The sequence below is a fragment of the Macadamia integrifolia genome, chromosome 9 (genome assembly GCF_013358625.1).
Source record: "Macadamia integrifolia cultivar HAES 741 chromosome 9, SCU_Mint_v3, whole genome shotgun sequence".
Lineage (NCBI taxonomy): Eukaryota > Viridiplantae > Streptophyta > Magnoliopsida > Proteales > Proteaceae > Macadamia > Macadamia integrifolia.
The window spans coordinates 33,549,260-33,562,415 of NC_056565.1; the positions used below are offsets into that span (position 1 = coordinate 33,549,260).

The window sequence follows — 13,156 nt, forward strand, 5'->3', positions numbered from 1 at the left end:
TTGGATCTTGTAGAACAGGTTTCCACCCATAAAGGGATCTAAAATCTAGTGTCAAAAACCACAAGCCTGCAAATTTTGAAAATCAAATAGAGCCTTAAATTCCATCTTGTAGGGAAACCTTTTCCTTTTTCAGTAAATTTCTAGTTAAATTCTTGATACAAAATTTGATACTCAGACAGCCAGCAAGTAAAACGTTTAAACAGATCTAACTAATTAATGTCAGAAACTAAAATACAGCATTTGCTTGCTTGACGGATATATATGACAAAGAACAGAGAGATAGCACATTCAAACAGTCATCATGCAATGGATGTCTGAGACTGGCAGATTATGGGTGCTAAGTATCTTATTGTCTTACAGCTCCATTTCAGCATTTGAAACAGAAACCAGTGACTTGAAATATAGATGCATTTTGATTTCCCGAAAAAGAGAAATAGCATTCAAAATTTCATTCTAGCAAAAAAACTAAGGTCATTAGATTTGGAATACTAGAGAAACAAAAGTCCTACCGCACAGTGGTCAAGTCAGTATTCCCTTCAGGTTGTCTAGGAGGCTTAACTTGCAAGTAAGCATGCAACCTTCCACTGGGATCCAGTGAATCTGTTCTGACCATTTTATTGACTGGAACTTTCTGAGATCTTGATCCTATAATTATATGTAGGAAAATTAGATAATCTATAAAGAAGGAATATTACCCACATAAATAACTAATGTATCTGAAATAACCACTAAGCGTAACAGCAAGGAACTTCAAACTTGCTAAATCTTCATACCATCCTTTAAGGGACTAAGCTCAGTATTCCTGTTTGAACCAAGACTATCAGATGCAAAGGGATATACTGTCTGTCTTGTGCATAAGAAAAAAATATTAGATCCAGGAAGGTGCAACAAAATTTATACAAGGCAAGACAAACGCATTTAAATCCAGTAAACTCCAGATGAAGTTCAAAGGCCATTTCATTGATTCAAAATTTCCCCCTTTTTCTTGGTATATCATTTATTAGGGTCATACTGTGACTCAAATTTTTGAAAATCCAAGAAAATGGCACATCTGGGTTCAATGCATGTCATGAACCATTTACAACATCTGGTTTTAATATATGACATGAACCATTTACAGAGAAGACAAATATGGATCAGAATTTTATTACCGCTTCCCACAAGGAAATGCATGAGAAACATAAGCATATTCACATACATGTTCGTTAGGAGGAAACTTTATTCTTCTAAATTTAAATGGCAGATGCAGCATCTTTCTATATAAAATTAGATATATAGAGGTTGAAAGTTGAATAGCCCAAGTTCTTGAGATTGGAAAATCCATGAATCTCATTAGTAAGCTAAAAATACAATCATCTCGATAATTAAAGACAATCAGCCAAAGAACAAAAGACAAGTTACAAGAGAAATCTCAGAGGAAAGCAAAGACTGAATAATCTCAACCTCAGAAAAACTTGTCCCTACTAGGAGATAGCGGGAAGTACAAAAAGCTATTTTTCCTCAGTAGCAAGGAATTAAATGACATTCAAGTCTGTAATATATGGTGATCAGTTCACAATTGCAGAAGGAATGCCACATGCAAAAGAATGTATGCTTTATAAATTATACATGAATTTTACTGTCTCACAAGATAAAATCCCAAGCCCTCTCCAAAGTCCAAACCCTAAAGTTCCAAGCCTTTAAAATACCAGAAATTTATTCCACCAAAAAACTATTAGAAAGTGATTGACCAATCCAAAAGAAAAGAACCAATCGCCACATGTATTCTATGAATGCCGTGGTGAACAACTTTAAGAATTTTCATATGGCATCCCTTCAACATGCCACAAGAACCAGCCATGTGGCAAAACTTCATTGAATGCATCCAAGTGATCCAACAGGATAATATGGCAAAGACATAAACATTATTTGGCCATTGGGATTACTGATTACAGCCTTAACTTCCAACAACCAGCGTGCAGGACTTCTTAATAAAGAGTAATCCATAATCAGGGAAAATCCAGTGGGAGATTAGCTTGAACAGGATCACAGGAAATAGAGAAAGAACCAGAACAGAAAATTAATGGCAGACGAGGTTAAATATATCAAATCAAGCTCAAATTTCAGTCGATGGGTCTGTCCTGATGACTGATCAAAACTGGAAAAATCTTTCTGTAAGTAGAAAAAATTGAAACAAGAACAGAACTGCTGTAAATTGATTAACAGAACCAGAAATTAAATAAGAAGTTGATAGATAGATAGGGCAGGAATCCACCAAACCCGTGAAGAGAATCCATTATTCCACCAAGGTTTCCACCAAGCCACCAAGCCACCAAGTACATCAAAAATCCACCAAGTAACACCTATGGATTAAAATATCGGTACGTATCGTACCGTATCGTCTGATACGTAGTGGTATTGGTCCTTACTGATACGATACATGAAAATTTTAAAATCATTTTGTATCGATATGTATCCTACGATACGATACAAACCGATACTCTATGGAAAATTAAAAATCGAGGTGAAATGTACGTTTCGGTATGTATCAGTACGGTGTGCTACGGTCATATAATTGCCAAGATGGGCCATTTTTCAGAAAAACACGATTTTTTGAGGGGTTTTTGTTCCAAAGTTGCTGCCAGCCATTTTCTCTCTCTAACTAAAGTGGAAATCAAGGCTGGGAACAAGAATTTTACATTTATGGGACAACTACAAACCTAGGATTCTTATTGGCATTGTTCACAACTTGTACTTGGTAACCTTTAACGGCACAGTAGCCGGCCACGAGGGGAACCTCATCCCCCCACGGAGCGTTAAGAGCATACCAAGTTGTTGTCCTCCTCGCGATAGTCCACCTCGAACTCCTCTTGTGCTCTTCAACTTGTTGGAGAGGATGGATGGCACTTGATGATGAGTCAAGTCCAAATTACATGTGGTACACCTACCACAGATAACTGGTGAGGAAATCACCACTATATCATAGTAGAGCCTAGTAGTCACTAGGATACTATCCCCAGTGATGATGCAGTGTGATATTCTCAATTTAGTGTTTATGCATTATACATGTTATATATAGCTTCTTTTTAACTATTTTTTTTATGCAAAAGTGTATAAAAAAGTGTTTCATACTCATTTATGTGCGTATCTTTAGGGTATCTCTGATACAATACGATACCCTCCAATACGTATCTTAATTTTGACCGACTAATATGGCAACTTTAATCCTTGGTAACACCACTGAATCCACAGCACGAAGTTCAGAAAACTGAATATCTTATTTCTTCTAATTGATGTGGATGGCCTATGGCCATTACGTATATTTATAGCTTCTCTAAGAGCCTACGATTGGCAAAAAAAAGCTTTCATCATCCACCCAATAGGAAATAATATCTTCCATCAACTAACCAATAGGCAATAGAAAAGATCCAAACTAACCTTATCATATCATTCATCCAATAAGAAAAGAGAAGCCAACTTAAATTGAAATAAATTAATCCCAAACCAATATGAGTTTACAATAAAAAAATAATAATAATAATGACAAATAAAAAAATAAAGAAACCAGTTGGTAAGATATATTAGTGTTAGTGTTGAGTTATGGACTTAAGTTTGTGCTGGCTGGTTCCTTAATGGTGTTTTGGTTATTCATGTAATATCTCAATTTCTTAATTTGTTATTTTGTTATTTCATCCTTCACTTAGTGTCAAGTATTGGTCCTAGTTGTGGATCCAATCTTGTAATCTTCCTTTATAACTAATATCGATATATCTCCCACCCCATGGTTTGAGTATTCTGCTCACTAGTCAAACAGTGGCTGTGTTCTCATGTATTTTCTCTTTCTTATGTCGAGGTACTGATTCAGGTTCTGTTATTGTCGCACTAATCTTCTAGAAAATATTACAACTTGGACTCTTTAACAAGGATAAGATCTTTATTTAAAATAGAATACAATCATGAACAGTATCCAGTGGCTGTGAGGCTGTTATGCCACAGTCTAGTGCAATCCCAGGTTCGAAAGCCCCATTAAGGATCTCTCTATGGGCCTACCCAAATAAATATAGCACAATTAGAAGGAGGTAATGGCAATCTGGTAATCAATCAGAACTTCCATGGGGCCACTGGGTAGATTAATAAAAAAATATGGGCAAAGTAGATTAAGGGAAGATGGGAGGGGTAAAATTGGGAAGGGCAGGTATGGTCATGGTCTAAGCATCAGTAAGTATTGTATCATATCGGCCGATACATATCAATATAGGTGGGAATCAATACGTACTTCTTTTTCAACCAAAAAAAAAAAAAAAAACCGAAGTTATCAACCAATACAGGTCAACAAAGTCCCATACGGTCCAATAAAGGTAAGATATACTAAATACGAAATTGGGACCAACCGAAAGCCTTGGAAACTTGTTTTTCTCTTCGATATGAGTTGGAGGAAATCATCTAACCAAGGTTTTAAGTATACTAGAGTATCCGCTGAAACCAACCAATATGTATTGTATCTTTAAGGTACCAATACAATACCTAAAAAAAGTACCGACTGTATTGGGACGATATGTGAACCGATATGGGTTGATATTTATTGATATTCTCGATACAACTCTTATAAACTATATACACAATCCACGACTGCAAAACACTTACTAAGAGCTACTTTAGAGCATTCTAATCAATTTTGTTTTGGCAAAATCAACTTGATTCCTTGCTGCGACTCTAGTAGTGTTGATTTCATCAGCTGATTCTGATGGTTCAGTTGGTCTGGACAGATATTGAAAGTTGCTCACAGAGTTCTGCAATTTTCTAGGCAGAACTGAAAGAAAAACTGAATCTGATACCTGTAGAAGATTGAGTAGAGCAGTAGCACCTTGAGTAGTTGAAAGGAGAAGAAGATAAACTAAGAGAGAGGATCTCTCGGGCTTCACATCGCAGAGTCAGCTAGATCACACACCAGCTCCACAACCTTGATCAGACACGACCAATTCTCAGCAGAGAAAGCAACAGCAACAGTCATTAATTGAGTTTGTCAAATCGTGGGAGGCTTGTCGTCCTCCTATGCTTTATTTATAATAAGTGATGGGGGAGGGAATTACATAATAGAATGCTCCATCAAAGGAAACCTCAAATAGACTCTTAAAAGTTAAAACAACAGTTGCTAAAGCTGAAAATTAAAACTACTTGAAAAGGAAACTAAGAACATATGTTACTTGTCCTCTACGAACAACTAATATCACTTAAATTGAACCAACAAACAGAACCAAAGAAAAATAATAACCCCATCTAAACAAAATCATGTGCTGCTTGGGGAGACCCTAAGCAACCTGGCCAACAGCCCTCTTCTGCGTCCTGGTTATGTAAGGCTAGGTAGTAAGGTAGGAACTAGCCAACCCCAATTAGGATCCCACAAATTCGAATCTCAAGTCAGAATTAGATCCAAAGCTTGAATCTGGCTGAAATAGGAGGAAGTCTGCGACTGGCTGTAGGGAGTTCTGATGGAGCTCAAATGCTTTTCTCATAATGCTGAACAAACCCTCCAAAGGTCTTTACAAACTGATCTTAGGTTTGAGATGAGAATAACTCCCAAAATAGAAACTATCGTAGATCTTCAAGCCAGTAGGACACCAAATTTGGATCAAAGGTGGTCCTTGATAGCTTCAACAAAACCCTAAAAGGATCTAGGAATCTGGACAGCATGCTGAGAGCACCAAGGGAAATGGATTAGGGTTGGAAAACCCTGACAAAAGTGAATCGATTTTGGTCCTCCTTGGCTGGTATGCAATCTGACCTGAAGGTTGATGTTTGGGTCTTCAACACTCTTAGATCACTCTCTCACAAGTCGAAACATAGAAACGGAAAAAGAGAACTCGATGGAGGGGTTGAGGAGGATGGAGAAGAATTAGTGAATGGGCATCTCACACCTCAGTTTAGGCATCCCACAGCAAAACATTGCATAAAGCAAACAATTTTCATTAATCAAAGTATTACAATGATGGTTGCCTCCTTATATAGGCTTAGAAAAACCAAAACCTAAAATAGGAAACTAAGAGCTGCAAATTAACTTCCTAACTTAAACTCTAATTTGCTAACCAAGTAGGAGTATTTTGGAAACTAAAAACTGAACTCAAAAGGATACTATCCTAGTTAGAAATAGGAAACTAATTAGATAACCAAAAAAAGGAAACTAACTTGAACACAAAATAGAAACTAATCCTATGGTTGCTGTAGCTCCCTTCTTGAGAATGCTTTCCACCAAATAAGGACAGCCGTAGGAATCTTATGGAAGATATTTGTAACCAAAACTCAGACTGATCGATGGGAAGGTAGCTGGCTGCTGAGCTGGCCTAAAACACCAAGAAAGGAAGCCACATAGCTATCAATTCTCAGCCGGGGAACTGCTGCTCGATGGGGAAGGATGGCCTGCTGTAAACAAATCCAAAAATGGACAGCTGGATTGTTGGTGCTAAATATAGAAGCTTCTTTTGAAGACAAGACTTGTTGAGAAAATACTGTTCACGTGAACAGTAACACAACCCAGACAGGTTGCTTTGGGCTGGCTGCTTGGCTCTTCTAGAAGACCAAATTAGGGAACAAGATAAGCTCTAATGAAGGGGTATCTATGCTGGGTAGATTGCTGCATGTATGGACCAGCATAGGATAAAAAATTGGGCTAAACCAGGTCCAGACTTGGGACAGAACTGAACCTTGGTTTGTTCAGTTCAAGTCTTCCATTGACAGCCCTATCTACATCACCTGGTATATGTCTTCAGTGCTGCATCAAGTAGCGTTTTATAAGGTTGCAATAATCATCAAGAAACCACAAGTCTATATGAAAAACTAGGGTCTCTGAAGTAAAAGAAGCCTTAAATGAGATAAAAATAGGTAAAGAAATAGATCCAAATGGAATTCCAATAGAGGGCTGGAAGAGTTCAGGAATTTGTAGAATAACTTGGCTAACTAAGTTATTTATAAGTTTATGAGCACAAGAAAAATGCTAGATGAATAAAGAAGCATTGTGATTCCAATTTATAAAAAATAAAGGTGATATTCAAAGCTGTTATAACTATATAAGAATAAAACTTATGAGTTACTATGGAATTATGGGAAAGAGAAGTTGAAATCTGCCTAAGACAAGAAACTTATATTAAAGACCCCCTTACAAACTTATATAAAAAAACTCAAAAATAGATTCAAACACTAAAAAGGAAAGGCCTAACCCAACCCTTAACTAATAAGGTAACCTAATATAACTAGGAAACTGAAATACTAAAGGAAACTAACTCAAAACATAGTCAAACTTAAAGTTCTGACTCCTAACATGCCTATGATTTAAATTTGATGTGGAATTAAATAAAGATAAGAGTTAGAGTTGGAAAGATAGATCCCATAACCAAACTCAACTAAGATAGCTAGCCTATGCTAATGTGGATTCCACTAGCTAATAGCTAAAGAAATAAACTACTTAACCTAATAAGGGAAATCCCATATGCAGACTTACTACTCATGGTTTAGATCCAAAATGTCCATCAAAGTGGCCTATTACATTGAAAACCCCATGGACGAAAAAGGCCCAACATGTATACAACCCAACTGATGGGGACATCAAGATGTACAGCCGAAGGAAGAAGACCCAACCTTCTTCGTGGTTGGAAGATTAGAAGAAGGAAGAAGAAGAAAGAAGGAGAAACTGAAGCTGTCGACCTGCACCTGTTCTGGCGTGAAAAAGGAGAGAAGAGACTACCGCTAGTCTCTTCCCTCTCTCTCCTGTCATCCTGATTGGCCAACCAGTGTGGGCCCCACTGATTTAGTAGTTAGTTACTTTATTTTCCTAGTCTCTTTATTTATTTTTCAAGGTCTTTGAGATGAATTAGGAAACTAAATAATATCCTCTATTTGCCCCAAGTTGTTGGGTTAAATTAGGAGATTTCTTTTTTTTTATGTTGGGTTAATTCCTAGTTGCCACTTTCTATTTTGAGTATTTCTTTTCCTATATATGTAAGGCCAAGGGCCACGTTTAGAATTAATGAATTAGAATTGAAAAAAAAAGCCAATGAGCAATCCCCCACCCCTCTAACGATTCTCTCCCCTCATTCTCTTTCTCACCTCTCTTTTCTTTCTCTCTCTTGATTCTCTTTTCTCTCACCTCCCTCTCCCTCTTCCAATTTACTGCTGCTGCTGCTGTTTACTGTGGCTGCTGCTGTTTACTGTTTACTGTCTACTGCTGTTGGATGTTCTCTGCTGCTGCTGTTTACCGTCTACTGTTGCTGGCTGTTCTCTGCTGCGGCTGTTTTCTCTTGGCTGCTGCTGTTAATTTCTGTTGATGCTGCTGTTATTCTCTGTTACTGCCGCTGCACTATTGCAGCCTCTGTTTGCAGCAACCAAAGGCCATACGTGGATAGATCATCACCTGGGTTGCTGCTGATCTCCTTTCAATGAACGGACTACTGCTGGGCACCACCTTCAAATCTGGGCTGTCTTCTTTATTCTCAGACTTGGGCAGCAGGTAAGTATAGAATGGGCCCTCCCATTCCCCCATTATCCCCTCATTATTTACTCCGTTACTTCCATTAAAACCCACCCCTTTTAGCCATTGTTTAACATTTATTTACATCACTGTTTTGCCTTAAGTATTGTTGGTCTACTTATTACTAGTATAACTGATTTTAGAGCATATAACATGGGGCTTTTATCCACCTTTGGTGCTTAACAGGGTAGTGTTATAACCTAATTTTGCTTGCTGCCATATTCCCTACCCCAGGTTCCTTGCTTAATAGGCTAGTGTTATAACCTAGTTTTTCTTGTTGCCATGTTCCCTACCCCATGTTCCCCCTTGACACTTGAGTGAGTTTATGCGCTTTTCTTCATAGATTATTATTGTTCTTTGTTACTTTGTTTATTAGCCTCACTTTATTTTGCATGCAATCTTATTTGCTGAGCTTCCTTTATCCTAACCAGCCCAAATCCCTTGAGTTTGTCCTACCTAGTTAGTTAACCTTATAAAAAACCTAGTCACCTAGGAACCCCCTACATCATCTTGATATCAGAGCATGGTTTTGTCGAGGTTTAGGGTAATTAGGTACTGCTGTCCCTTGTTTACATGTCTTACCTTTTGAGGTTTAGTCTCCGTCACAATCTGTCGATAGTCGAGTCTGAGCTAAGAGAGCATTACCATAGACTAGAGGACACCCTTTTCTTCCTTAAGTTGGCAGGACTAAATAGCATTGGGAGCTATTCCCTCCAAAAGCACATACTTGAGAGGGAGATTTCTGACCTTAAGATTGAGAGGGCTAACTACTTGTTTCAATTGGAGATTCTGAGTAGACCTTGAGTCTTTGGTGGCAATCGTACCTTGGCTGCCCATCTCCCTATGTCCACTCGTAATGGTAGAGCATACCAGAACATGTCTGACCTTTCTAACACCCCCACCCAACCTGAGCCGTTGGCTGAATTCATAAAAGCCATCCAAGCTACCCCCCAAGCTAGCCAAGCTATACAGGAGACACAAGCTGCCCATCTCCAAACCCTTACCGATAGGTTGGCTGCCCTCGAGACAAGTGCCTAAAACCCTGATGGACGGCAAGGCCGTAACACTACTGGCACTGAACCTAGGGACAGAGGCCCTAACCCTGAGGAAGTGAACAAGAATAACCACACTGATGGTTATGACCAGATATGGGATAACTTCCAAGGCCCAGGACGTGGTAGGGGTTGAGGCCCACTGCCAAAACACCAAACCCAATATGGAGATGATGAGGGTTATGAGCATCATGATAGGGGCTTTGATGTCAGACGGATGATTAAGATAGATGCCCCTACCTATGATGGTCAGATTGATGCTAGGATCCTTCTAGATTGGATTAAGCAGATGGATAGGTACTTCGATTTTTATGACATGCCAAAGGAAGTCCACAATCGATTTGCTAAGTTCAAGCTTATCGGAGCAGCCCAGGACTTCTGGACAGACCTAGAGTACCAGGAGGACCACCTAGGGCTTGAGCCAATCACCACCTAGGTAGAAATGCAGAGAGACTCAAGAGGGAATTTTTTCCTATCACCTATAGGCTCCAGTTGTTGAATGAAATGAATACCCTGAAGCAAGGAAAGTCGACTGTGACCGAATATATAAGCAAGTTCAATGAATTGAAAATTAGAAGCCGCATTAGGGAGGATGTTGAGCAAACATTATCCAGATTCCTTACCGGGCTCAACTCCGAAATTCAATCTCGTATAGTACCCCACCTGGTGCGAGACATTCCACAAGCCTTTAGGATAGCCCTTGAGGTGGAATCCTCCATGAGAACTTATTCTTAGAAAAGCTTCCAAGTTGGGGAGTCCCAATTTAGAAAACACCCAAGGCTCCACTGGATTCCCAAAAAATCCTGCTGCAACACAACTTCAATTTGACAACAGTGGTAAAGGAATTTTGGGAGAAGCACCCAAGAGTAGTGGGTAACAACAGTGCTTCAAGTGTCGCAAGTTTGGTCACTTCTCCAGAGAGCGTCTCAATAGGAATCTTTATGTGGGAGAGCAGACCCCTGAATAAGGTGACCAAGAGGGTATTCAAGACCATGAGTATGAGGACCATAGACCAGATGAGACCATATCTGATGAGGACACCGAGGAGGCCGGTGACCTCAAGCTCGGCATTGTGCGATGCATGGTCTCACAACCTAGGAGTAGCAATGATTGGCAGAGAACTAATATTTTCATCACTTACACATGTCATCAGGGCAAGAACTGCCGCGTCGTCATAGACAACGGGAGTTGCATGAATGTGGTCGCCAAGAGTGCTGTTGCTTAAATGGGCCTTAAACCTGAACCCCACCCCAAGCCTTACAAGGCTGCCTAGGTTGATCAGTCCACCATTCCCGTTAATCTGAGGTGTTTAGTTCCCCTAAACTTTACAAGATATGAGGATCGAGTGTGGTGTGATGTCCTAGAGATGGATGTTGCCCACATCATCCTAGGTAGACCCTGGTTATATGACCAGGATGTCACCAATTATGGGAAGTCTAACACCTATGTCTTTGAGTTCAAAGGGAAGAAAATCAGACTGACCTAGGGAAGTTAGGGTTTCAGAACACAAGAGAAGTACATTCAAACACACCCCCACCAAAACACTCAACATTTTAAATCAACAACAGTTTGAAGGAGTGTCAAGAGTTAAGGATGATTTATGCTCTAGTTGCCATACAGAGTAATACCGATAGGTCACGCTTATTCGCTGAGGCTCCTAGAGAAGTACAACCCTTGTCAAGGAAATTCGAGAGGTCATTCCCTGAGGAACTATCTGATGAGTTACCACCTATGCGTGACATTCAGCACGCTATTGACTTAGTTCCAAGATCCTCACTCCTGAACTTACCCCATTACCGATTGAATCCCAAAGAACATGCTGAACTCAAACGACAAGTGGATTAATTGTTACAGAAGGGATTCATTAGGGAAAGCCTTAGCCCGTGTGCTGTATCTGCCTTGCTCACGCCAAAGAAAGATGGCACCTGGCGTATGTGTGTTGATAGTAGGGCCATCAATAAGATCACCATCAAGTATAGGTTCCCTATCCCTAGGCTTGATGACATGTTGGAAATGATGGCCAACTCTTCGATCTTTTCGAAGATTGATTTCAAGAGCGGGTACCACCAAATTAGGGTTAGGCCTGGAGATGAGTGGAAGACAACCTTCAAGACAAATGATGGCCTCTTTGAGTGGTTAGTCATGCCTTTTGGCTTGTCAAATGCACCTAGCACCTTCATGAAGATAATGAATCAAATGCTTCAACCATTCATTGGCAAGTTCCTAATGGTTTACTTTGATGACATCCTCATCTATAGTAAGACCCCCTCTTCCCACTTGGATCACTAACAAAAGGTTTTTCATGTGCTCTTACAAGAGAAACTCTATGTTAACCTTAAGAAGTGCACCTTCATGAGTAATCAAGTCATCTTCCTAGGATTTGTTGTGTCAACTTAGGGAATATCTGCCAACCCTGAGAAAGTGAGAGCGATTGTAGAGTGGCTTGAGCCATAGTTGTCACGGCGCCAAGGCGAACCAAGGCGGTGGAGGGTTGTCTAAGATCTTAGGCAAGAAGACGTCCGCCTTAAGGCGAACAAGGCAAACAAGTGTTATTTTTTATTTTTCCTATTTTCTAACATTATTTAGTAAGTTATATAAACCTTGTACCATAAAAAATCAAGATTAAGCCACATCAATTCATTAAAAATCAACATTTAGCCACATCAAATCATAAAAAATTAACATTAAGTCATATTAAGTTATAAAAAATCAACATTTAGAGAAATGCTCTTATTCTATAATAAGTTTGACTAGTCAAATGATTTTATTTTTAGATGAGACTTTGTATTAGTTATAACATAAAACCAGCTTTCTAATAAGTCTAAGATTACTTAAATCTGAATTGCAATGACAAAGTTATGCTTCAGTCAAACTTATTTTTAAGTGCACGAATACTGTTAAAATCGCCTGAATGAAAATAATTTTATGAATATCAAAACAAAATATTATTTTACCGGACTTTTGGTTTTTAACAATGTTTTAACATGATAGAATTTATAAAATTTTCATAATTGAGAAAAACCCTAGCATTTAAAAGTTGAAAATCATCCCTATAGCCAAAATCCAATTTTTGTTCTTGGACTGGGGGGTTGACTTTTTATCCTTTTGGAATTTGATTTTTAAACTATTTTTATTGGATTCAAATAAGGGGTATTTGCTTATTTATGAATAATATATTAAGTAAATGAAAACATTTATTTGAATGATATTTGACATAAATAAGTGTCGAAACACAAGGCGACATGCAGTGTAACAAGGCGGCTGTCGCCTAGGCCCCAGGCAAACCGGCTGGATGCCTAGGCGATGCCTTGACAACTATGGCCTGAGCTAACTAATTTCCATGAGGTACGAAGCTTTCATGGCTTGGTCACTTTCTACAAGAGGTTCATTTACCGGTTTAGTTCCATTATGTCTCTTATCACCGATTGCATGAAAAAGGAGTTTCAATGGACTAAGAGTGCTACAAAGGCATTTAACGAGATTAAAAAGTTTATGACTAAAGCTCCAATCCTGTGCCTCCCAAATTTCTCTAAGGTCTTCGAAGTGAATTGCGATGCATCTGGTATTAGAATAGGTGGTGTCCTAGGACAAAAGAGCCACCCTGTTG

The 13,156-nt window shown here is 38.9% G+C and overlaps 1 protein-coding gene across 2 annotated transcripts in view; it reads right to left on the minus strand.

Annotated features, from left to right (window-relative positions):
* Window positions 1-489: 489 nt before the first annotated feature.
* The window catches only part of LOC122090130 (DNA mismatch repair protein MLH1), a 31,336-nt gene continuing 18,669 nt past the window's right edge, over window positions 490-13,156 (minus strand). Inside the window, exons 8-9 of one of the 2 annotated variants that reach the window (XM_042659979.1) lie at window positions 774-843; window positions 490-645 (exon numbers count right to left, since the gene is read on the minus strand). In XM_042659979.1, the coding sequence (XP_042515913.1) occupies window positions 506-645; window positions 774-843 (210 nt within the window). In that variant the 3' untranslated portion in view covers window positions 490-505. Of the gene's footprint in view, window positions 646-773; window positions 844-4,814; window positions 4,940-13,156 lie in introns of those variants that run through there. The other variant, XR_006143420.1, reaches the window with a different exon arrangement.